The sequence below is a fragment of the Lissotriton vulgaris genome, chromosome 2_1 (genome assembly GCF_964263255.1).
Source record: "Lissotriton vulgaris chromosome 2_1, aLisVul1.2, whole genome shotgun sequence".
NCBI classification, from domain to species: Eukaryota; Metazoa; Chordata; class Amphibia; order Caudata; family Salamandridae; genus Lissotriton; species Lissotriton vulgaris.
Window position 1 is genome coordinate 1,552,829,470 of NC_141687.1, and position 26,998 is coordinate 1,552,856,467.

The 26,998-nt window shown below is 44.2% G+C and overlaps 1 protein-coding gene across 3 annotated transcripts in view; it reads left to right on the forward strand.

Annotated features, from left to right (window-relative positions):
* Positions 1-26,998, forward strand: part of SNX4 (sorting nexin 4) — a 499,472-nt gene that overhangs the window by 342,528 nt on the left and 129,946 nt on the right. For all 3 annotated transcript variants that reach the window (XR_015308499.1, XM_086957435.1, XM_086957434.1), the window contains 2 exons: positions 6,775-6,840; positions 11,511-11,600. Coding sequence is in view for 2 of the 3 variants with exons in the window: in XM_086957435.1 (XP_086813561.1) it covers positions 6,775-6,840; positions 11,511-11,600 (156 nt within the window). In the remaining variant the exon portion in view is untranslated. The remainder of the gene's footprint in view (positions 1-6,774; positions 6,841-11,510; positions 11,601-26,998) is intronic.

Below are 26,998 nucleotides of genomic sequence, written 5' to 3' on the forward strand. Positions count from 1 at the left end.
TGCCTCTTCGTTTGTAAACTGTTCTGTTTACCCGTACAATGAAACTTCGGTTGCTTAATTTGCTTGCCGTCCCTTTATCTCCCTGTGCCCCCCTTCACACAACACTGCTTCAGTTGCTTCATGTCCCTTAATCTCCCAGTGCCTTCCACTTGACAACTTCCAAAACACTGCTCACAGGCCCCCACCACACCTCTGAGGCCACTGCTGTTTTGCCCTTATTTTTAGTTTTCTGGTTAGTTTTTTCCATAATTTGCAGTGCTCTCATTAAATATTCCTTTGCCATCTACCCCACCTCTGCACAACACTGCTTGCCCGCCCCGAGATCGCTGCCTAGAATTCTGATGTTATTTTACATTAAACGCTATGTAGCGCACCTAGCCATGGGCTGGGGGAAATTAAATATTCAGCCCCTTATCACAGGATGTTGAGCAGACATCAGATTCGAACATGGATCCAGTCAGCAGCTCTCATCCCTGTGCCATATCCTTTGCCTAGCCATGTTGGAGGGTGCAATTCCATATGTAGATAAGAGTCCCAAGGGACACCCTATGGCACTGCACCTTCACAACACTGCTGTTTTTAGTGCATGAAACCATACTGCCCTCCCCCAAAGTCGGGAAAATGTCACCAGCTTCCCTCCAAGCGACCAAAACCAACCATGGGACGCCAAATCTCACTTGCGCACACAAACTTACTGTTGACAAATCCCATGCAAGAAAAAACTCCACCATGTGATGGTTGCCGGAATCTGGCCGGAACTCCGCGTTATGAGTGACCAAAACTCTTACAACATTGCCGGCGAAGGGGAATTTATCACCCACCCCATCACACATCCGTTTCTCTTTCCTTGGTACTCATTCCCAACCCCTCTTATCTAGATTTAAGAGTTCAGACCGTGTCAGAGAGGCCAGTGTAGTAGGTCTGTGTGCATCAGTGACGAAGTTCAAGCGAATGCTTCTTCTCCTGAAATTAAAAAAAATAATAATACAGGCAAAGTTAACAGTTGGTCAATCTTCGCATCTTGAAAATATGTAGTGTATGATGGATAGCTTTCCTCCAGCGCTCTCAACCTGGCGTTTACAGATTTCACTTCTGAGAGGCCAACAGTTACTGACAGGCTCGATTGTCCATACAAGTTAAAACAAGCATCAGCAAAGCAAATAGGTCTAGCCTCCGCAAGAACTATAGGCTTGTCAATGTTGTGTGTAGCCTGCCATGTCATACTGCAGCGCAGCTGAAAGGAAAAATAAAAGATATGATGCGGCTAATGCGGACAGGCTTCATATTACTTTTTTCCTATATATTCAGCCTTGCTGTACAGCAGCCGCCCTTCTGTACAACCTAGCTAAAACACATAGAAAAATCCAATAGCTTTCAAGTAGGCAATAAATATTGGCTTCACCAATATCTGTTTGTATTGGATGCTTTTGTTTTGTTGGTTTAGTCAGAGCAGAGGAAAGCCAGAGCTCCTAGAATGAACAGATATGTTATATGCAGCTCGCTACTGGAAATGTGGGGTCCTGCGGACAGGCAAGTGACTTAACTTTGTGGCGTACATATTGACTTTTGTGACGTACATATTGACTTTTTTTCTATAATTGGCACATTCTGAGTGTGAATGTTACAGACCCTGTTGATCCTGGAACTTTTGTTGCAATACATTTCACTTTGACGCAGCAAGTGTAATAATTTAGTGCGTTTAATATGTAGAACAAATATAGATCTGTCTTTGGATCGCAAACTGAAGAGACCCAGTAAAAAAGCACTGAGACCTTCGAAAGAATTCAGCACGCAAACAAATAGTGTTATTTATTTATCCCTTCCAATGTCGTCTGATCTCACTTCCATCCCAGTAAAGGTAACAAGGTGGGCCATTAAATAGCTTGCACATCAAACTAAACTGTTTCTTGACGCTTTTATTTAAATTTGAATTTTACATTTTGTTAAAGATTCTACATTCCTGTGTGCCTCCCTACCAGCTAGAGATGGGATTTCTTATTTATGCATTGTGTAGGTGATTATGCGACCGATTTTCTTTGTCATTCTCCCTTGCTACCGCAGCTCTGAACCTACGACGCTTGGGATCCATCTGTTTGTTGTAATTTTGCTCTGGTTGTAATAAGGACAGCCCTCTTCCCAGAGTTTGAAGTATGTGTCGGTTTACAGCTCACTTCACCATTTCCATCTGTTCTGTCAGGTTTGAATTTCCTAGCACTGGCATAGATTAGGGCAAGGCCTCTCCTCCTCCAAACATTTAATCTTATGTTCGTGCAGTTCGTTTTCTGTTCTAGTCGCCAGTGCCATACTCACATGTGTAACTTTAAATACCTTTAAAATCATGGCGCAGTCAGCCAAATATTTACAATAGGGTGTTCTTGCAGCAGGTTTCTGACCTGCCTCCTGTTTGTCAGCTCGTTATGCCTTAGCTGTTCCTAGTGTGAGGTCAAGTAACCAACTGGAACCATGGTTACATGTAATGAGTGGGCTCCACTGCGGTATACTCGCCGACTCACACCATACCCCCACCTACCCTTCTCCTCGCGCCCAAGAGTCTGGACGAATCAGGCTCCTATTTGTGGAAAAGCTACAAGTTCTACATTTTATACGTTTTGTTGATAGGTTGCAGATGTCCCTGGAAAGGTGTTGGAAAGGCTTACGCTATGTGTAATAATAACCAATTTGAACAATTCAGACCAGATTGACAGGATACAGAGCAGCTAAATAAGGTACTTGGATGTAGTGAAAAATATTAAGTCCGGGTCTTAAAGCACATCGTTAGAAACACACAGAATGGGAATTTAAGGCCATAAAATGGAAGTGGTTCAGTAAAGTCTCTCAAAATCGAAAAGCTTATGTCTCTCGTGGCCATACAAGCAGTGCTAGCCTCTTGCAGTTTGACGGACTACTGAAGGTTGAAATATTGGAAGCAGGGTCAGGTGGAGCTGTTCAACTTAAAATCTGAAGAGGGAAGAATTTCGAGTCCTTGCAGATGCACCCTACTCCTCTGTGAAGGTACCTTGTCTGTGAAGGTCCTCAGGGAAGGGTGGTGCCTTGACAGCGCAGACACTTATAATGGCCGGTTGATCAGAATGAGACATATTACACGATTACGTTAAAAAAAAACAGGATGGCTGTAGACTTTGCTCAATGGCCCAACGGCTAGGACAGAAGAAGCCCAACTGAAAATAAAAAAGTAATATTAATATCTAAATAGTGATAAGTTGTGCTTGTGCAGACTCTGAGCATTTCCATAGTTATGGTCCTAAATTCCCATGTTGTCCTTTTATTACGAGCTACTTGGTTTTGTGTGCTAGAGGTGTCCATTACACAAAGCACCCCCAGACAACCATTAGTATTAGGTTTTTTGTGCCTTCTCGGGCTTGATTTTAGTAACTAGACGTCTTTCAACTCGCTCATTTAGACTACAGCGATAATGAACTTTCTCTATTGGCATGGCAAGCCACATTAAGTGCTTCTGAAGCTATTACATGACGCACAAAAAAAGGTTTTAGAAAATAATTTTTAGTCTGCTATTTATTTTATTTATTTATTTATAGCAGCTGGTAGTCGAACGGTTTACCTTCGCGAACGTTCTAAAACGGGATAGAACACTGACCAATAAAAATTGACTTTTTGTCGAAACGTTTTTGTTTTAGTGGTAGAATTAAAATAGGAAAAAGTTATCCACCATAAATAATTATATTTTAACGACGCAAGGATGGCTTTTTAATGGGAAGGAAAAAAGTTGAGCAATGGGTGAATTAATGTTGTTAAATTGTGAAAATGTGTGCATTGGAAAATCTTAACATTTCTTAAGATGCAGAAAAGCTAAATACAGCTACTTAGTCTCGGCCCCTAAGAATAGAATAATGGTGCCTAATTCATTGCTGCATATTTGGTTTTCATTACATATTAAAATATCAGTTGAAATTAAAGGAAGTGCATGCATCCACTTGCATGCATGCACTGCTAGTGCAGTACCAATTGAAATTGGTAAAGTAGATCCCATGTTAATATTTTCAAAAATGTTCCCTTAAGAAATACAGAGCTGTGATTGAGTTTTAGGTAGATTGCGTCCTTCACCAGAAATGCAACCTTCAGGTGAGAATACAAGACTCACTAACGGGGCTATTGATTTAGTTGAAAGTCCACCTAAAGTGCAAGATTAGAGCCTCGATCTGGATAGCACTGGACCTGAAAACTGACTCCAGGAGAGTCATAGATCCACTGCAGCCCCACACAAGTGGTGTCCATCTTTTACTCTAGACTAACTTGAGACTAGACTACTCAAGTTCTTGCGTAGTACAGTTGCGTGCGAGACCCAAGGGGACATCTTTGGTGTGGTTCTTGTTTTCTCAGTGCCTAAAACAATTATCCATGAGAGAGTTATGGTCCGCTACTTTCCTACAAACTACCTTAAATAATTACTTGCAAACATCTACTGCAATCTGCAAACCAAATCTTGCTTTCTTCAATCTGAATTGTAACTAAATGGGATAGGTCTGTATAAAACTCTGTGGGTTTTGTGCTCGGATTCATGCAAATGGGTCTTTGTGGGAAGCGCTGTCACGCTTTTGGATCTAGTTGGCGCTGTAGAAAACTGCAAATAAAATACCTAGGAATTTTGCATTTCTGCAGTAGTCCTTTGGATTGTGATGGCACGATGAGGTTACTGTTACACAGTGTGGTAGTCTTTAGCAAGAAGTAGCATTCTCCAAGGGTTGGTGTGTGTATTTTGAGCACCTCAGCTTAGTAGCAGTAGAAAGTGTTCTACCTAGATGGTGACCCACTTATGCATGAGAGCCAAGCAGAAGGGAGAAGTTTAGTGCAGTCATCAACATGCGGATCATGAGTATGGACGTTCTCCTAATACCAATATTCCTCTCTGATGAGCATAAACCAAACATAGTCTTCTCGTTGTGAATCCCACATGGTCTCTTCGCAATGGGAATGTTAAAAGGAGTTTAGTGTTTGCTTTGACTGCACAGGGTTGCAGAGAATGGATTACTTCGCACTGTTATGAAGTATTTCTTTTGATCCAGCTCATCTTCTCCCTCACCAAAGACCCTACCACTGCCAAACTCAACTTCCAGAAAGGAATGCAGGACTTCGCAGTCTAGATGACCAACAGCTGCCTAAAACTCAACGCCGAGAAGACAGAAGTACTCGTCCTCGGAACCCACCCTTCACCATGGGACAACACCTGGTGGCCAACCGCCCTCGGAAGCCCACGACCCCCTCGGACCACGCCAGAAACCTTGGCATCGTACTCGACTCAGCCCTCACCATGAACCGACAGGTCAATGCTGTCACCTCCAGCTGCTTCAAAACCCTCCGCATCCTCCACAAGACCTTCAAATGGATACCCCGAGTCATAGAAGACAGTCACCCACGCACTCATCACCAGCAGACTGAACTATGGAAAGGCACGCTACGCTGGCATAACCAAATCCCTACTCTGCAAAATCCAAACTATACAGAACACCGCCGCCAGACTCGTCCTGGACATCCCCCGGCACAAACACATCAGCCTATATCTATGAAGGCTCCACTGTCTCCACGTGGAGAAAAGAGTCACCTTCAAAATCTTCACCCACGCCTACAAATGCCTACACAACTTCGGACCCAAATACCTCCACAACAGAATCAACTTCCACGTACCCAGAAGAAACCTCTGATCCTCCAACCTTGCACTAGCCGAAACCCTGTGCATCCACAGAGCCAGGGCTGGCAGAAGATCCTTCTCTCACATTGCGGCCAAGACCTGGAACAAGCTCCCGTCGGACATCAGACGCGCCCCCTCCCTGAGCACCTTCAGGAAGACCCTCAAGACCAGGCTCGTGAGGTGTTGCCTGAAAAATAATGTAGCGGACGAGCAGGTTAACCCCTTCCACGCTGATGACGAGCTGGGCTCGTCATGGCGTAGCCTCCTCGCACGCTGATGACGAGCTCAGCTCGTCACGTAAAGTGCGATTTAAAAAAACTCAGCACAGGAGCGGAATTTTAAGGCAAAGGGGATGACGAGAACAATCAGACGAATTGGCTTGTGAAATCTAACAAGAGCGCATAAATTGTTATCCTTCCATAAAGTAGTGTTTCTAATTTCGAAGTACGATTCTAAAAAGGAGAGCGCAGGGTGTACTCATTAGCGAAAGGTTGGCGAATTTCAAGGTATTCCCCTCAACGATGGTCGACATTTTCACAAATGTCTCACGAGATTCTAACAGGAGACTAGTTCAATATTAAAATATCTTGAGGCCACAGCTCACGTCGGTTTTACAGGTCTCACAAGACCTTTCTAAGCGCACCAGCCTAACTCCCGGAGAAAAATTGCACGAAAAATCACAGTCGCCAAAAAAAAGGTCCACTGGAATTACATAAACACTATAGTTGGAAATAATTTCTGTATTTTATTTTTATTTGTAATCATTTATTGTGTTACTAGGATGCTTCCGAGAAGTTTCAGGAACCGCTTTGCTGGGGCATACAATTGTATTGTATGCCACCTCTTTAAGTATATGCATACAGACAAACTGTGAACTGTTATCCCATAATAAAACACATATTGTTTTAGGGGGCGGGTCAGGAGATACAATGCTTTAGTGGGATTTAATATTATCAGTATTGCACAAGAATCATTTGGGTTGCAGCCGAAAGGAAGTAGGGAAAGTTAGTGGAGGGTAACACTTCAGTCGGAGATCATTTCAAATGTAATGCCCCCTGGAACGTAACATTAAATCATTTCTCATTTGCTTTCGTGTCTTTTTCTTTCAGCGAATGGAGTGCCATAGAGAAAGAGATGGGGGACGGGCTGCAGAGCGCCGGCCATCACATGGACGTGTAAGTACGAACTCCCCACGCTTTGATTGGGCCCACATGCCTGGAAGGCGAGGAGAATGCTGCTGGGTAATGTTACTATGCAGCACACTCGATCCGAATCACGGTGCAATAAAATGTAAATGTACAGCTTTTGCTGTGATTTTCATGACAATGTGTGATTTCAGAAAAGGTGAAACTAATAAGAGAAAGGAGGAACGCCTATGGGGTTTTCAAGACGTGCATTATTTTAAATTGATAGTCGTTGACAGTTTTCCAAGTTTTCTGTTCAGCAGAAGATGGTTGAATACACATCTAATGTCCTGCATGACACATACTCTCCATCTCGTACGTTATCTCTCACTCGCAGACACACCTGTTCTGAGCATCATGCATATTTTGATGTATTGCCCTGCACATGTTGTACCAGCGCTCCCTTCCTAAACGTGTAGCAATAGGAAGGGACGCAGCAGATGCGGGAAAGTGCTGCAGCAGTAGTCAGTTCCCTTTTACATGACGTTGGGTGCATTTTACATGTCCCAAAGGTGCGAGAACTGTATGCAGCAGGTTTCACTGTGCTTTTTTTCTCAATTTGAGATTTTCAGTAACAGTTCTTTAGGGTCATGTCACTCCATCTCTTCCCCCAAATCGTCGGTGCTTGACAGATCTTTGTGCTTTGTGTGTGGTTCCTGCATAGGTACGTTGAGGCAGACATATGAGAGCTATGTTCACTTATTCGCCCTGAATGCAGAAAGAGTGATGGTAAGGATTTGAGATTGCAGTTCACAAAGACTGGTCTTAGTCCAAAACAAGGCACTTCTCCCAAAGTTGTTCCATTTACAGGAATAATTCTTCTTGAAAAGGGACCTTCCTCCTCCGAGCATGAGTATAGGGAAAAGCATAGGAGAATGTCCAGAGAAAGCTTTGATTTACCCATGACTGTTATCTTAGCTATAGCAATGGCAGCCTGTGAAGGGTTGCTCCAGTCCTCCCCACTCCGAGTTTCTGGCTAACAAGTTCAAGCTTTTTTGCAGGCCATGCTGGTCATTTCCAATTAGCCAAGGATTGGGACACTGTTGGGTGCCCTCTTAGCTGGAGGTGAGTCACCTCCGCGTAGGCTTCAGATTCAATCACCTCCTCTGCTGTGGTTCATCTGAGCCCAGTAGTGGTGGTGGTGCCACTGACTCCGCATTGAAGATATCAGATTAGTCATCTGCTTTGTAATCTGAAAATGCGATGGCAGGCTTGGCGCCCCACCAGTGTAGGAGCCTTAGATTTTGTCTTAATCTTTCACCTACACCATCAGTCTACAAGTATGATTTTCAAGTCTGAAATGAGCATCCATTTGGCAACCTTTTTTATTTTATTTTTTAAATAAGAACTGCTGATATTGAAATCCAAAGACACAAAGCCTCTTTGGTGACAATTCCGAAATTCTAAGCTTCTAACTTTTTTCCTAGCTAATTACAAGAATGGGGAGTGCGGCTGTAATTGAGTTCTGATGGATACTTCTACACACAGAATTTTCACCGGTTGAATATCTCCAAGCACCAGACTGGAAGCAAAAACTTTTCAGCAGCTTTCCCATGCCGGTAGGGCGCACTGGTTCCATTTCAGTGCCAGATGCGACACCATGGTGAGGTCACTAGAGCCATATGGCGCCCGGCATGGTGCGCTGATGTTAATATTTGTTGTTTCTTTTTTTTCACACCCTTTGTGAGTGAGGCAGAGAACCTACTTGCACCTGGATTTTAAGATACAGGACTCGTTTTGGAACCGCCAAACATAAGCAGCCTCTTGGCCCTCCAGGTGGGAAATTCACGGTCTTGGAGAAAAATGCCTCAAACAGCATTCATGCCATCCTTCATTAATCAAAAAGACAACCGTCTAGTGAGAATTAGATTTAAACTTTAAGCCTCCACGGCAAAATCTCTTCACAGCGACATTGGTAAAGAAGCAGGACACCAATTGCTTTCTTCCCATCAATACATTTTAATGAACTCTACCTGAGCTGGTAGAAACCTCAATTTATCTCAGCTCTGTTGGCAGTAGAAAACAGTGGGGAATCCTACCTTTATTTCTTTACGCCCTACTCTGTAAAGTTTGGTGGTACAGGCTCCTGTACCTCGCGACCGGGAACCAAGTTTCTTGACTTGCTGGTGAAGGTTTTCTCTTCAGCCTGTATAACATTAATAGCATATAATGCTATGTGCCTAGTCATAAGATACTCTCATGTTTATTGGTAAATGGCAAGCTTTGCATTGTTACGCCTCCCAGAGAATTTGAGGCAATCATCAACAAACCACCTTAACAATGGAATGAACATAGTAGCACAGCAAATATAGAAGATTGACGTGGGCTCCGTCCATGCGGAAGCACAAACCTTGAGGTCTGCTGTCTTACTGGTAGACTCGCCCAGATCATTTCCAGAGGATCTTTCAGCAATATGTAGGATATTTTCATCAGTATGACATTTGACAGACCAAGACTGTTTTGGAACAAAATATGAGTCTTTCAGCCTCTTAAAATACCTCTCGGATTCCGGGCCAAAACATCTTCAACAAAATTGCATTCATGTGTGAGCATTGCTTGTTGTGTCTCATCTAGGCTAACATCGGTGTCTCTCTCCTGAATATGTAATCTCACCAATAATATGGTCCACCATTGTTTCTCCGCTACCTCAACTCAAAAGAAATAAACCAAGTTTCTATGTCACCACCACTCACAAAGCAAGGTACTACTTACTATAGTAAATGGGGTTCTGATGGATACTTCTACATACAGATTTATCACTGGTTGAATATTTCCAAACACCAGACTGGAAGCTAGAACCTTTCTACAGCTCTCACACGCTAGTACGGTGCTCTGGCACAGTTTCATTGCCAGAATTGAGACCGTCATGACGTCACTGGAGCCATATAGCGCCCAGCGCGGTGCACTGATTTTAGTTCCTTTTTTCCACACTCTTTAGTGCGAAACCAGAGCTGCTCCGCAGTGCTTTTTGAGATTTTTTTCTCAACTTGTTAAAAGAAAGAGCTCTATGTAGGGATGTTACCCCGTAAGAAGTTTGGGTGTCCACCTTTTCGCAATTGTAATGGCCAATTCAGACCCAACAAGGTCTACTGATGGTGTCTGGGGTCAAAACACGATTCGAGGTATTGTGACGTGCAGCCTTATGCAACGCAAAGCCATAAAAGAGTGCATTGCCAAACTCTTATGGCCTGCACCCTCGACGACCCCAACACCCCTCATGATCCCAGTTAAGGTCTCCATTAAGGTCACTGTCCTGTCTATCAAGGTCCTTGAAGAGCAAAATGAAAAAGGCACAAGAAAAAGAAGCATGCCAATGAATTGCCTAGATGTCTGCAATCTTCAAAGCTTCACCTCTTTGAACCCTACCACCCCTTCCATATGTAGCGCCATCTCCAGCTGAACCCGATGCTGAAGCTATGAGCCTTCTTCCTTTAAGCCATGATGGATATGTTCCATTACGCAACAGTCCTCTCTTGCACGCATCAGGGCCCCACAGGACCATTCAGGGCTCCATTTGGGTTCCCGAAGATGGGTCCTTCTCCGACACCATTTATCCCCTGCTGTTCCTGTAGGAAAACTCTGGCGCAAAGCAGAGCTACCTGGCACTGAGACCCTCGCCGCTGGTCCCTTCTACGGCCCCAATACCAACAGCCTCCCCCCCCCCAAACCTGGCATAGCCTGTGCAGCCAACTCCCTCAAAGTCAAAGACCATCCAGATGAAGTCTAAGAAGGCGCCCCAGAGGATAGTGGAAGAGACAAGATATAGACTAGACCACGAGCAGGATGCCTAGTCTCCCCAACATTATTGGCAGATGATAGAGGACATCTGTGGTCCTCACTCCTACCCCGTACAGTATCCCATGATACTGATGACAGCAGAGATGCAGCAGATTTGTTGCTTCCCCCTGCCTCTGATAAGGCGGAGTATCTTGCCCCACAATGCATAGGCGGCCTAGAAATGTAACCTGGACCAGACTTGGGTTGTTTTTTGGGACCAGCCTCCCAGAAGTATCTTCCTTTCACGCTGTTTTAAGAAAGCCAGCTGAATTATTCAAATTACCGATGCCTACTGTGTTACCCAGGGTGAACGTGTTGACTAAAATTCTGTAGCCAGCTGCAACTTTGTCAAAGCCCTTGCTGCCCTTCTGTTAGGCATGCTTTGATCAGGTAAAGCTTGCTTCGGAGACACCCACTTCTTGATTGAGTTCAGTTTGATGAACTATCAGATGGTAGTATTTTGATTCTTAGTTGATATACTAATAAGTAATGTGCACATTTGAATAGACAACCAGTGAGTGATTCACATATCTAACAATTCAGCCATCGTTGTTGGTTCCAAAGCAGTGTGAAAAGGCAGCTGCAGCTTTCCAAATAAATAACTTGAAATATTCCACCCAGTGGCACGGGTAGGCCTTCAGCTTGACAGAACATTAATCATAGGAAAGCCTTGTTGGTATTAAATTGGTGTTCAAATTAGACTTAAGAACTGTTGTAAGTTGCAGCATGAGGGATTTGCCCCGGCTGCTGTACTTAATGCACTTATTCCATGCAAGTCATATTTTTAGTTTGTATACAGCTGTGATATTTAAGTTGAACAAAATCTGAAACATGTTGACTTGTAAAAAGACTTTTCATGTGCGGAATTTTTCTGTCTGTTACAGATATGCAGCGTCTATTGATGATATCTTAGAAGAAGAAGAGCATTATGCAGATCAGTTGAAAGAGTATCTGTTCTATGCGGAAGCTCTTCGGTAAGCAAGGCAATTTACATTTCTTTGTGTATACGTACATACTTTAAACTTTGAACCAGTTCTAGGGGAATTGAGGTATTTTTTAGTTTGTATTCTTTGAACCAAGTATATTGTGGTCCTGTTCTTTGTTTGCAAACAGTCTTTTTAGTATGGCATTTAAATATTTCCTGACATTGTGCATTTTTGTGTATCTTATCTTTTCCATGAGACTCGGTGTTAAAGTAGAGTATACATGTGCTTCAGAAAGTCTGTAACACCTTGATTTTTTTCTTCAACTTTTGTTCTCAATACCAGCATGCAATTAAGAGGATTTATTTCCACTTATCTACATAACATGTTCCACACTTACAGAGAAATCAAAATTGACTGTGTAAAACATATTGAAAGTGAAAACATGACAACTGGATAAACCTCCAACCCATTCACCTCCTCCTCCTCCATGAATTTATACTTAGTAGAAGCACGTTTCAAAGCAGTTACAGCTAAGAGCCTATTTGAATAGGTCTCTACCAACTTTGCGTTCATACTTTGCCAGTATTCAGTCATTCTTTTATTTTTTTTTTAAACTTTCTTTATTGGATTTTCAGTTAGTACAGCTTACTTTAAAACCAGTCAGAATTACAAAATGATAATAAACATAGCACACAACCGTATCAATAGCAATACAGCTTAATTAAATTCGCCATATCTCATTCCACACCAGTACCTCTTAGAACCTCAATATCAGAGGTTTTGGTTAAGTAGTTATCAGTATCAAAGTATCATTTTTAAGGGGATATTCTTGTGTGTAGGCCAATACCTCTTAGGGAGGCAAAGTTGTTACGTAAGAGTGAATGGGCGGGGGTATTTTGGCCCTCTCCCAGCATAGCAGGAGAGGGATAGATCCATTATACCATCTATAGGTGCAGGGGCGAGCTCCTTGGTGCAAGAAGCTGTTTAGACCAAGGATGCCGGTAGAGTAATATCTCCTCATTCTGTGACTGGTTAAGCAGATAATTATGTAAGATTTTCCCCTATATTTCTAGGGCGGCAGCTGGGGGATATAAGTTCTGTATGTATGTAAAGTTGGTCTTGACAGTGGGTCAGAGCTTTCAGCCATTCCTTGAATTTGAGCCCTGCAGCGACCCCATCTGCAGGCTATTCTACGTTTAGCAAGGAGTCAGCTCAGAGCTATATATTTCCTAAAGGTAATTTTCACCCCGCAGTATAGCCCAGCAGTGTGAGTAGTATAGGTTAACCCGTCATTCTTGAGGGCGTAGGCCACCTTCCTTCAGTAAATCTGTATGGAAGCACATGATCATGCTAGGTGTATAAAATCTGCGCCTGCCATGCCGCATCTGTCACAGTTGTCACCCAGGTGGAGACGATATTTATGTAACCTTACCAGGGTATAGTACATTCTGTGCAGAAATTTGTAGTGGATTATCCGTAATCTGCTACTGGATGTTATCTTGCCTCTCTGCATACAGCAGTAGCGCCATTGATCATTAATCAGAAGAGTTTCTAGATCTGTGTCCCATTGAGTCCGAAGACAACTTTCAAAATGGGGGATTTCTAGCTGAGCTGTAGAATATATAAGGGATACTAGGTGGCGCTGTGTGTCAGCCAGGAGCAACATGTGTAGCTTATCAAGAATGGGGGTTCAAGTGGGAAATTAGGTGTGGCAGCCTTAACATGTCTTATCCATGTATATAGGTGAACGTCAAGTGGAGTAGGCTGTCCCCATGCAAAGAAAGTCATTCTATCTATGAAAGAATCTTCGCCATAAGGTCACCCCAGGTATCCAGACTGCATTTGTGCAGTAGTAGCCAGCAAACCGGGTCGTGCATGATTGGCAGTAAAGGGTGATATGGCAGGGGGACAAGAGGGCAGGTTAGTTGTGTTTGCCCAACTTACAGCCAGCCTGGACCAAGCTAGGGAGGTGGACACAACTGTTGAGTTTATCCATGCGGAGGAGACATTGGGGATAGGATCCATGTAACCCTGTTCTATTGCTAAGTGGGGGAGGTATGGAGTGACCTGTACCAATGGACTGCAAAATGGGCTTGGGTGCATAGGTAATATAACTCCACGTCTGGGGCTTAAAACCCACCTTTGGAGTAGGGTAGAATAAGAGTGTCCCATTGGATCTGGGCCTGCCTACCAGCCCATGCCAAACAAATCAGCTGTGCCCTAAGGGCCTTGAAGTAGTGGTGTCCTGGCGAGATAAGAATATTGAGATACAGATATAGAAATTTAGGCAGAATAACCATTGTCATCAGCAAGATGAGTCCCACTAGCGATACGGGCAGGGAGATCCAGCACGTTGTGCTGTCAGTGATGTTAGAAAGTGCAGTGCCGTAATTTTGCCCTTATGATTTCTTCCTTGTCTCATTACACCATCACTCCCAGGTAGCGGAGCTCGGTGTCACACCATCTCAGTGGGTAATCAGGAGTGAATTGTTGGGTGGATGGCTTGAGCAAGAACAAGTTGGATTTACTCCAACAAAACAACAAATTTAACAAATTTATGGAGTAACTCATTCACACCATACTATGGCTCCCCCAAGTAGAGAGTAATGTCATCTGTGTATAGCGAGACGAGGACATGTCTCAAGGGATATTGCATGGTATATTCTCTGTGGTGCTGGTGAAGTATTGCCGCCAAGGGCTCCACTGCCAGGTCAAAAAGAAAAAGCGACAAAGGGCAGAACTGCTGTGTGCCTCTTGCAATGCTGAATGGATCAGAGTCTGCACCTTTATTTCTGACTCTGGTCATAGGACCTTAGTAGAAGAGCACAATCCATGTTAAGGAGGAGTTTGGAAGACCCCTGCGTCGTAGGACAGTCATGAGGTCATCCCATTCCAAGGAATCGAAAGCCTTGGTGGCATCCAGAAAGACCACCACTGCACTTAAGTCTGAATTGATGTCTTGCAGGAGGTCAAACCACACTTAAATTAAGAGAGGTAGATCTCCCCGGTATAAAGCCGGATTGATCAGGTCTCACCAGAAATGTCATCAAGAGGGCTAAACGGTTAGCTGACCCCTTGGCCAGTATCTTCACATCAACATTAATGAGTGAGAGTGGCCGGCAAGATTTACAACATTCAGGGCGCTTCCCCTGCTTGAGTAACGTAATGAGCATGACTTCTCGCATGGAAGTTGGGAGTAGGTCCTTTATTCTAGCCTCTTGATTTTCAGATTTTAAAATTGGAATCAGAGTGCTGATGTACATTTTATAACAGTCTACTGGTAGGCCTTTCGGGCCCGGGGCTTTGCCAGATTATGGATGCATCATGACTTCCCTGATTTTCCTCAGTGTCTGTTGCTGGGAAGTTTCTTTGAGTCCTATTCAACAATCCCAATGCTACCCTGTCCAGGTTGGCCTCTATATCTGCACGTTGACGCCTGCTGGACGAATATAATGAGCCATAAAATTGAGAAAACGTGTGGAGGATATCAGGAGGGTCTCTTTGTAGTATTAACGGCACCTATCTCCAAAATATCATTGGCAGAGTATAGCTTTCTAATCATTTTGGTCGTTCACTGTCGCAATAGACCCTGGCATGTGCGTATTCCCTCTGAACAGACATTCTCTCTCCGCAGTCTCTTGAAAATCTGTTATGGTAGTTCTGATGTGTGTCAATGTTTCCGTGTGGTGAGTCTTCCCAGTTGTGATTAATCCATAAAGTCTCTTCTAGCTTTCCCAGTTGATCCTGTAGGGATCTTAATACCTTCCCCCTCCATATTTCGAGCCCAGCAGGTGCCTTGGATTGTAACTTTAAAGCCTTCCCATACAGTGCCCATGTCAGGAACCGAGTCAATGTTCTAGCAAAGAAGTCAGTGATGTCTTGTCTCCCGTCTTCCCGGGACGGACGTCCAAAAGGAGCCTAGGAGAGAGACGCCTGCATGCATATGAGGGTTTAGGAGCAGGGTGGTGCAGCACCAAAAGGATGGGGGGAGTGGTCAGAGTAGGTGTGGACTAGGTGTTTGACCTCTTTGACCCATGTGCCCACTCCTCTAGTAAGTAACAAGTAAGCCAGTCTTGACCAGCTGTTGTTGGCTTAGGAGTAAAATGTACCTTCCTACCCTTTGGTTTTTTGTTCTCTCCAAGCGTCAATTAGGCCCTGCTCCTCCATTATCCCCCTGAGGTGTTGCACCGCAGTGCTGTGATTGCTGGAGCTTGGGTGCGAGCGGACAACATTAGCATGTAACACAGCATTAAAGTCTCTGCTCCAAAGTACGTTGTATATCCTTAAGAATCTCAGAGCCTCAGAGTCAGTTGAAGGGAGGATCATCAACATTGGGACCAGACCAATTGACAATGGTGACTGCTGTGGAAGCCAATATGCCCCACATTAGGAAATAACGCCTGAGTGTCCTGTCGTGAGCCCTGTAGGGCATAGTAGAGGCCCCTGTGTATGAGGATAATTATACCTCTTGCATATGTAGAAAATGTAGAGAATTGCCTTTGTGAGGCGCAGCGAAAGTAGTGCTAGTGGAATCTGTGAGGTGAGTCTCTTGTAGTAGGGCAACATGTATCTTATGTCTATCCAGGTAGGCCAGAATTTGTCTGCGCTTACGTGGAGAGCCCAATCGCCTGAAATTACTTGTCAGAAAATTAAGTGTAAGATAACTAACCTACGGTTAGGGGAGACGTTGATTATGACACAGTGAAATGCGCAGTTGTGAACTTGTGAGGAGAAGCGGATCGGTGAGTGATGTTAACAGTATGGAAATAAAATCATGGCAAGGTGTGTGTAGCGTGCTGTGATGAACAACCCCGTTCCCTTCCTCCACCTGCACTGGCAGCCTAATCCCACCAAGGATACAAAGCCCTCCCAGATAACCAAAAGAACATTAATAACTATAAAGGTAACCATGAGTCAGTGAATCAGAGGTACTCTATTGGGGACCTCCAGTGACCTAGACAGGGTCTTTCCTTGTTGGAATGAGGGTGTCCGGGGGGGAGAAGTTTGTGTCCTTTGGTGCCCTTTAACGAAGATGAAAGGACAAAGAAGTCAGTGAGCTTAATGTCTTATTCGGGGCTAGGGCCAGGGTGTGGGGCAATGGATATATCAATTATAGCATACAGAAGCAGAGTGCTTCAGATCTGCTGCTCAAACTGGTCTAGGAATGTCTGTGTTTGTGTCCAGGAATTTGCAGTTTGATGCCACTCTGAAATCAAACAAAGGAAAATATAGAAGGTCCGCCAAGTGTGGCAGTGAGTTCAGCCCGCCTTGGACATTGCTGAGGTGGACCTTGGGGCGTCGCATAAAGTCTCTTGCCTGGTGTGGGGTTTGCAAAAGGTGGTCTTTACCCCGTAAGGAGATCTTGAGCTTGGTTGGGTATAACATAGCGTAGGGGATGTCTGCTTGCTGCAATTTTTGCTTAATATGTACAAATTTCCTCCGCACTTCTTATACTGCACCTGTAAAGTCTGGGTATATTGTCACAGCATTACCCTGAAACAGTGGTTGCCACTTCTCTCTAGCAAGGCACAGGGTGGTGTCTCTGTCCCGATAGTTTAGCAGATGGGCGATGATTGGCCTCGCAGACGAGCCAGGAGGGGGTCTTTGTTGGAGCGCCCTTTCTACAATACGCATTTTTTTTGAAGAGTCTGCTCCGAAGAGTGTGGTCAGGAGCCACTCGATTAAGTCTTCTATTCTCCCGTTATTGGTGGATTCTGGGATTCCTAGTATTCGTAGGTTGTGCCGGCAGGATCGTGCCTCCAAGTCTTCATTTATGGCGGGCCTCAGTAGAATAATACCTCCCAGGGTGCCCCCTCGGTCCAGCATAGAATCTCAGTGTTGTGCTAGCCAGCCTCACAGGTCCGACCTTCGGACCCCTGCACTGTTGTCCTTTACAGTCCCGCTCATACCCAGGATGCACTCCACCTGGAATGAAGGCACAACCATGGTCTTTTTCAGCAAAATTCCGCTAGCTAGCATGTAGAAAGCTTCCACCTGGTATCCATTAACCAGACACTATTGTGTGGTTCTCATGGCCCAACGTGTTCTATTCCCAGAGATTCCGGTTTTACCCTTTCCCCTTGAGTTTGTATTAGATTTTTGATTTATGTGATGATCCGAGTCAAGGACTTAGCTGGTTGGGAAAGAGCATCTAACTACATTGTGCAGGGAGTTAAGACTGCAAGTAAGTATTCTGTTGACAGAACTGCATTGCTCTGTGTCTTCACCAATGTTACTGGCTGTCTATGCTTTAAAATGCTTAATTTAGCAAACATTTCTCTACAAATGAGACCTCTGAGTGTAACCAAATGGTGTTTCATGCCCGCCCCACAAAAGTAGGCCAATGATTTTGGCAGTGCCCAGGCCAAATTGTGGTCCCAATCTGACCCTGACCAAGGGTAAGCAGCAGACTGCAGGGGATGGTACTCTGCCTCTCAGTACCAATCACATCAGTTCACCTCAGACCAGGAGCGGGTGTGGTGAGCGAGAGCCCACCCTCCTCCTCCCCTTTTAAATGTTGCGTGTTAGCCTGAGCAACCTGCAAGTAATGTGCACCATTCTGGCGGTTCGCGTGCTCCAGTAAACACACACCAGAAGCACGTCAGGGAAACCCGAACAACTCATTCCCTTTCAAAGCCCTGGACTGCATGCGGGAGGCACTTTGAAAACAGAAATTCGGATGAAAAAGGAACCCTTGCCAAGAAGCCCTGGGAGGGAAGGGGGAATATTTATACCCTCTGAGGCTTCTTATGACCAACAGGTCCAAGTAACACAGAGAAAAACACTCAACAGAGATACCAGGGCTGCAAGTGGGATGAAAAACTTGGGGGTTTCTCAAAGGTGCGTGGTCGATATTAAGAGTAAGGCTTAAAACACCTACGCTAAAAATCAGTTTTGTGCATAGCGTGCTGCCCCACTGGTATTTTGCTGCTTCTGTATTTGTATCCAGACATATACAACAAGTAACATTACACCTACAACAATCCAGAACTATTGGCTTTGTCCTTGGTTATTAATTCCATAAGATAAAAAAGCAACTATGGCTTCGCTGTATATATTATTGAAAATGCTTCCGTTCTGAAATGATGAGCCTGTGAAATAACTATAACGAGTTTCTTTGAAGTTACATTAAAGGCTGTGATGGGTGGTATTTCTGCAGAGTTAAGATTTGTTTTTCACCCGATGATGATGGAAAAAACAGACAGGGACTCGCCTCACCACCTGCTTTTTAGAACTGCTGTTGCTGAGCACACGTTACAAAGAGACAAGGGTCCCAGTATTCACATATAGTTTCAACAGATAATTCAGAAAAAAACACAATTCACAACAGATGAGTATATAATAGATTGTTATTGTATTGGTGAGAGATGTTGTTGAATCACATCCTCAACTATGCATCAGCATTCAGGAAACTCATTACCACAAATATTATATCCAAACGTAATGTGCCAAAAAAGGGAAGGAGAAAGGGGTGGGGAAGTGTATCGTGAGGATTGAAGGAGACGTGAAAAGTTTCAAAGAATTAAGGTGTAGTCACATCATATAACGTTGACATAGCACACATAAATAAATTGATATATATATATATATATATATATAGGAACTCAATGTATGATCCTATCCCATATATCAGAACAGAGTAACATTCACTAAAGTTGTTCATGGGTAGGAAGGGACACAGACAGTCGACGTTTCGACCCCCGCAGTCACGTAGGTATTGTGGCACCTTACAATGGGGTCTTCATCAGGACAGGGAAGGTCTGGTCGGGGCGGGAAGGGCACCAAAGGGCCAGCGACGAGATGGCCTGGATGCTAGGTAGAAGAAAAAGGCCCACAGGCTCCTCGCGTTGTCGATTATAAATAATCAATTATTGCTGTTATAATTCCAAAGATGGCCTGCAAAACGTGCTTCAATCGCGTTTACAGCCGCCATGGAGCCTGGATGCATCACAGAGTTGCTGAGCATAGGCAGGACCCGGCCCACATAAAGTCCTGAGAGACATCATCATTGCCAACGAGATAAAGGGGATGGGTACTGAACCTTCAAAAAGAGTTTGGGAGGACCTGAGAGAAACTATTCAAAAGACAGATAATGAAAAGGGAGCGATAATTATCGATAGGGTACCAGTTAATATTGACTTGGACAAGACCCTGGAAGGAAACTGGTTGTGGGAATTTGATTTATTTACCTGCAAAACCTATAGAAGTATACCGGGCAGGCATTTGGTCTTCATGCAGGAGTGTCCTGCTAACGCTTTTTAGGTTGAGGACTGTAGGCTGCGCTTGCGCAGTCTCGGTCTGAGATTTAATGTTTTCTAGTATGGGGGCTTGAACCCGCCCCTCTCCTCCATTGGCTGGTTTCCTAAGCAGAGGCCAGCCATTGGTGGAGAGGGGCGTCACTCTGTTCAAGCCCCGTCTTTTTCCGATTTGGGGGCGTCTTTTTTTAGCTTCTTTCTTGTTTTCTTTCTCTCCTCTTCCCATTGGCTGGAATTTTACCTTCCAGCCAATGGGAAGAGGAGAGAAAGAAAACCACGCCCCCGAAACTGAAAATGACGCTGCTTTCTCCAAAGCATTTTTGCTTCGCCTCGGAGAAACTTGGTGGCTTCTTTATTTAATTCTTTGGCAGCGCATTGGCTCTACTGGTGGTGCTTCAGCCCCTTCCCATGCCCGCCCCCGTTTCACTTCAGCCCCTTCCTGTGCCCGCCCCCGTTTCAGACGACCCCCTCATCAGAGGCGCGAAAGATGGTGGTGCTTCAGCCCCTTCCTGTGCCCGCCCCCGTTTCAGCCGACCCTGTCATCAGAGGCGAGAAAGATGGTGGTGCTTCAGCCCCTTCCCGTGCCCGCCCCTGTTTCAGCCGACCCCGTCATCAGAGGCTTGCTGTATCAACCCGAGAGGCGCTTGTTCTCCAACTGAAACCCGAAGGCTGCATGACATCATTGAATAGACAAACGAGAATGGGGTCAGGCGCCTGCGTCATCCTAGTCCCGACCACCGACCCCCAGCCCCCGTGTGAGCAGAGCTCCGCCTGCTGCCAGGCCCACTGCGCCCGGGAGCCGCCACGAGGCACAGGTGAGCTAGAGTCCACGTATTTCCGAGGCCAAGCGGTATCCGCCTCACCTTCCACCCCAGGGGAGGTGCCCACTTAACCGCTGTCACCCTGATTCCCTACATGTCGGGCCCGGCGAGGCATCGCTGTCTCCCACTGGTGCAACGCTCATTTACTGCCTCTCCGTACGAGTAACCGTGTCTTAGGCCTCAGGCAAACGCGTGGGAAGGTGTCAAATCTGCACAGGCCGGGACCTCTGCCCTATCTTTCTGCTTTATGTCAATTGAGGTATGTCACTTTCCTCAAACTGAAGTTCTTCCTGTCAGCAAGCAGGATATCAACGTATAAGGCAGTGGGTTCAATTTACCAGCTATTCACCATTTCCAAAATGCTTAGTTTCCATTAGCGCCCGTTGATTGTCTGCCAACACCTGATTTTACCCTGTTATTCGAGTTGACCTATACAGTGTAAATTAAATTGACAGGGCCGTTATATACTTGCACACAAGCCCGATGTTTCATACCTTTCTTCAGTGTATTTACCTGTACACGGACGGCCAAGTTTTATATGCAGGAATATAATAATCTCAATTCTACTGCCTTGCGCATACACCCACTCTTCTACTCGTGATTGGCCTCCTGTTTTTATCCTGGTCAGTATTTAGCACTCTGTGTGGTGGTTGTCCATGTAAGCCATGTTCACATCAGCCAGTATAGAATAATCATTAAGAAGAATTGCAGATAGAACGGGAGTGCAACATGTTTATCCACTTGTGCCAAATGTAAGAATGTTTACCATTAGTTGATGCTGTGCATTTTATTGCCAATTCGCTTCTTCCGCGTGCGCCCACTGCCTGGTGTGCAACCCAGAATCTTTCCTGTAATCACCCTTTGTGGTAACAGTGGGCGACTTAATTGATGAAAGGAGCCCAAGGATTTGGTGCGCTGCCACAAGCTGAAATAGTGCTCGAGATACAGAACCGCACTGAAGTAGGCAGCAGTGTTGTCATCCTATCGCAGCCTCTGAATACTCTTGAGTCTGAATATCAGCTTTGTATGCAAAAAACGTGACACCTATTTCTTCCTTCTGTGTTTTATTTTTTCTTGTTCACATGCAAAAAACGTGACTCCTATTTCTTCCTTCTGTGTTTTGTTTTTTCTTGTTCACATTTTGATGCGTTTTTTACTTCACTTTTTGGATCGGGAACTTGAACGTATACATAGCGAATGATTTACCAATAAAGTAGTAAATCTGTGCCTATGGAAGTATTTCTTAATCATAAAAATACGTATTTCGCTTGAATCAAACCATAAAAGTACACACAAAAAAACCAAAATACACACATAATTATTAGTCCCTGAATTAACACATTAAAATCTCACCAGTAAAACAGAACAACATACAAATAATAAAAACAGAGCTTGCATGATACCCATTTTCCTATTTTTTTTGTATTTTTTTTTTAACTGCACATTTTTCTGACAGCAGCAACTAAAAAAAATTAGCAACACTGAAACATTCCAGGAGGCTGGTTAACATTTAGATATAAATTAGTGACAGCCTTGCTTGCAAAAAAAACCTTTGTCTTTTAGTAATGCTACTATAAAACATTGACCGAGGGAGCAATAATGATCACACAACAGCAGAAAATGCATTGTGTCCTGAGTAGAAAATGTATCGCACGATCAAGATCCCAATCTCGCCACCTTATGCCACCCTTGTGGTTCTGCAAGCAAACAATGTAGGAAATGCAATGTAAACCTCGTTGGTAGGAAGCAATGATAAGGGATTGTAGTTATAATTAGATCAGGCTCTACTGACAGGCACTTTTTAGTAAAATATAAGCTCATAAGAGGTTCTCTCTCCACATACACACTAGACAAATATTGTTTTCAGACCCAGATCAGATCTCGCCTGGCAAGATCGTTTGGGGACACAAACATAGGGTGCCCTCTTTCTCTTCTACAATCTTGATCTAGAGGAGCCAGGGAATACTATTCACCCTCTTCAAGCTCAAGCAATCATTAGCTATTTTCTGATTTAGCTCTACTTCAGGGGTGATCACATCCTGATCCTGTGCAGTAGTGGAACCAAAACCAACAGATCAGAAATATACCCCGACCCCAGTTCCTGATGAATAATATAGGAGAGTACAGATTGAGAGACTGAGCAGATTACACAAAAACGTATTCTCCACTATTTGGAGGTCTCCCAAATCCTTCTATCCCCAGATATCAGACCCATAACAGGTGATGGCAATCCATTTTGCCCTGTAGACTTTCAGCATGGCTTGAAAAGGTTGTGCCGCCAACGTTTTGGCAAAGTTCAGAATTGCAACTGCAGCTCTTGACTTGGCATTTCTCTTTGCATTTCTTTGTTGGACCCAAGTGCCCCTTTCATCAAACAGGAGCCCCGGATATGAGAAGTTGGTTACCCTTGTAATTTCAGTACCCTCCACATACTGACTTCTGTTTTCTGATTCTTGGGCCCATAGAAGTATTCAATGTATGGGTGCAAATGTATTACTTTTTGGACTTCACAAACTTTTGCAGCACTAGGCTTGGAAAGCTGTGTCAGTCTCAGGTCTTCAGGCATGGTACTGGCAATCAGAAACCCAAAGGAGGATGGAATGAATGCTTGTTCGCTCTGGACAGCCAGTACGAATCTATGGACTTTAAGCATCACTTCCAGAGCCATTATCAGGACTGTCTCTGTGTGTGTGTGTGTGTGTGTGTGTGTGTGTGTGTGCGGGGCTCTGTGTGTGTGTGTGTGTGCGGGGCTCTGTGTGTGTGTGTGTGTGTGTGTGCGGGGCTCTGTGTGTGTGTGTGTGCGGGGCTGTGTGTGTGTGTGTGTGTGCGGGGCTCTGTGTGTGTGTGCAGGGCTCTGTGTGTGGTGTGGGGGGGCTCTGTGTGTGTGGGGCGGGCTGTGTGTTGGGCTCTGTGTGTGTGGCTCGGTGTGTGTGTTGGGCTCTGTGTGTGTGCTGGGCTCTGTGTGTGTGTTGGGCTCTGTGTGTGTGGCTAGCTGTTTTGTAGGTAGGTTTGAGTGAGGGTGGCTCTGTGTGTAGGTGGGTCTGTGAGAGGGTGGCTCTGTGGGTGGCTCTGTGTAGGTGTCTCTGTGTGGGTGGCTGGCTCTGTGTGGGTGGCTCTGTATGTGTGAGTGTGTGTGTGGCTTTGTGTGTGTGGCTCTGTGCGTGGGTACAAATGCAATAGGTCTTGCATTTGCGAGATAATAAGCTATTGGCATTGTAAATGACAATGCCATTTATTTATAGGTTTTAAAAACAAGAACATAAATAAAAATAATGTCATGAGCAATGCCAATAGCTCTAACTTTAGCAATGCCAAGACCATTGCATTGTAAATGCTTGTTTGGAGGTGTCGAGGAGTAGGAAACCTGTATACTTTTTTTTTATTAAGATTTGTATTTATGATTTTCAACACATAAAGTATTATGTCTATTAATAGCAGGCTCAGCTGCACAGTGGACGTTTTGCATTGTATGATGATTCTACAATTATATCGCTTAGAGTCTGGTTCTTCAGAAATAAAAGAGGCAGTGGTGGCTTAACAATACATTGGGCTGCACGACTATTTCCTTAAGACAGAGCTTGTTTACACTTGTACAATACTATTCCCTATACTGGGTTACTTCATCATACTGGACAGTTACCACCATTCAGGTCACATCCCCATAGTTCCTATCTTCCAAGAAGGAGTAACATAAGAATGTTCAGCTATCTTCACGGCCCGTTCTAGGGATTCATCACTCCCCGATGTATCCCGCCCGCTAAGTATGCCTGATATGATCCCAATAGTTCCTTAGGGCGACTCTGTGGCGGGAGGAGTTCTGGGTAGGTGCCTGTGTATTGCAATAGGTCATGTCCATATGCCACTCCTTGAGTGTCGGTAGAGTGCCTCTACCCCACCGCATTGTCTCTCTTCGTCTCACTAGCAGTAATCCTATAGCTACTAAGTGCCTCACACTGTGGTATATCTCCTTGTCATACTTTAACAACGCCACTAGAGGAGACAGTTCTAATGATATCCCGGTGATGGTCTCTGGCTCCTTGAATACGGCCTGCCAGAAACCCCCAATTCCCATTCCTAACATGTATACTCAGGAGGGATACAGGTTCTATGTTTAGTATCAATCTTTTTTTTAAGGGGGGGTGACAGATTGTTGGTTGGTTGTTTTTGAGTTGGGATTGGTGGCTTTCTTAGAGATTGGTGATAAAAAGGCACAAGCTTCAGGCCCCACAAGAGGTTTATTGATGGGTTGTGTCGTTTTATGGTGTTGGTGTTTGGCCTCATACCTCTCATGGGTCCTGTCAAACCACTGTGTTTTTCCATAACATATTTTGGCAAAGAAAGGACTGAAACGATTAAAGGCTGAAGTGTTATGTCAACAGTTTAGCACCTAATAGATGTTGGCAGAAAGAAAATTGACTTGTTTATATAGGCCCATCATATTGGTGCTATCAAAAACGTACGTAAAAGTGTAAAATAGTATATATTTTATAATGTTTTAATTTCTATGTGTTTTTTCACCTGGGACATCACACACCATTACTTAGTTTGTCTTGTTGTGTTTTACATATTTATGTATATGTCATGTTTAATATGCTTTGTTGCTGTATGTTTATTTTTATAATATAATCGCCATTTGGGTCATGAGTGAGATCATATTGCATTAATAGCTTGCCACTATACATGAGGGGCTTACTGTGAGAAGATTTTTTTTTATGAATTCCAGGTGAACCACTGTGTTAGTTTGATTTATTATAAGCCCAGGTTCTAACGGGCATACGGGCAGCTCTTTTTACTTGGAGTATCTTAAATTGAGTTCTGACAAAACCGAAATTATATTTTTTTGAACTACCGGCTGCACAGAAGCAGTTAAACGGTAGCCTGAAGACTTGGGGTCTGCACCTACGCGCACTCCTCTGGCAAAAAATCTTGAAATCAAATTTGACACCAATATATCGTTTGCACCCCAAATTCAAAATATTTCATCGATATGATTTATGAAACTTAAATCTTAAAACAAAAAATTCCACCTGGTCCTGGACAACCCAAGGAATATGATTGTCCGTAATTTATTTACACCGAGACTGGACTATGCGAACTCTCTGTACCAGGGACTTCTTGTGTATTTGACTTACAGGCTCCAGATTGTTCAGAATGCAGCAGCTAGACTAATCTTGGGAATTCCTTTACGACAACAAGTTACTCCACATTTGATCAGCTTACCTGTGTCTAAATGTATCGAATTTAAAGCATTAGTCTTCACATACTGAACCTTTTTCCAGAAAGTTCCTGTCTGCATTAGACAAAGACTTAAGTCTTTCCAACAATCTCTTGTTGCAGTTCCCCAATATAAGCAAGGCCAGAAGAGGTGGCAGATTCTTTGCCTACCTTGCTTGCAAATTTTGGAATAATCTTCCTTTAACTCTACGGAATGCAATTACAAATTTTTCTTTTCCATTAGTTTTTAATGATAATAAATTTCAGATGCCATTAATTTACTTATTCTGCTGCGTGCCGGGACTCTCCCTTGAAGCAGCTGGGCGCAGTATAAATGGATTTATTATTCTTATCATCTTACTGTCCGTTGTGAAGAGAAATGCATGGATTATTCACATTGTTCATGTCTGGGATAGTGCGGAAAAGCATGACTTCCACAGTTCTGAATCATGCATGTGCCTATTAAAAAAGTATGCACTGCATTTAGGGCCCACTGGTTCCCTCTCTTCGTAGTCCGCTGTGAAAGAGATCACCGTTTTTAACCACTGCATTTTCTCCTGTCCTCTATGGCCAGTCCAGTTTAATCGCAGTCAGGGAATGAAGGTGGCCCAAAGCCATCATCTCAGAGGGTTGGAGAAAAAGCCTGCCAATAGTTGGGCAGCATGTGAGATCCTTAGGTGATTGGGTTGGTTCCTCTGACCGGTTTGCCGGTGCTGAAAGCATCTTGGAGCATAGAAGAAGACAGGGAGTATCTGACAATGTCAAAATGTCCCCAGCACCCATTATTTTCTTTTTCTTCAGAATGTCAATCTTGGTTTTACACGGGATCATGTGCCAATATTCGTCCTTGTGCCAAGGCAGTTATTCGCAAATTCCAACTCTAAACCTATTTGACCACAGCATCTATAAGCAACAGATCAGGACAGCTCGGGGCTCTTATGATGGTCTTCGTTTGAGCTGTCAGATTGTTCCTTGCCTCCCAGATAGAGGGACTGATTCATCACAGCTGCAAAGTACTGCTTTGAATGCCTTTCGGTGCCCTGTCTTCCTAGGCAAAGCGGAGGTGAAAAGACTCCTCTAGCGGACTCTCGTGCTAGGAAGAGATGCTGGTAGACCGAGGATTCTTTCGTATAAAAAATCCTCTTCAGGGAGTTCC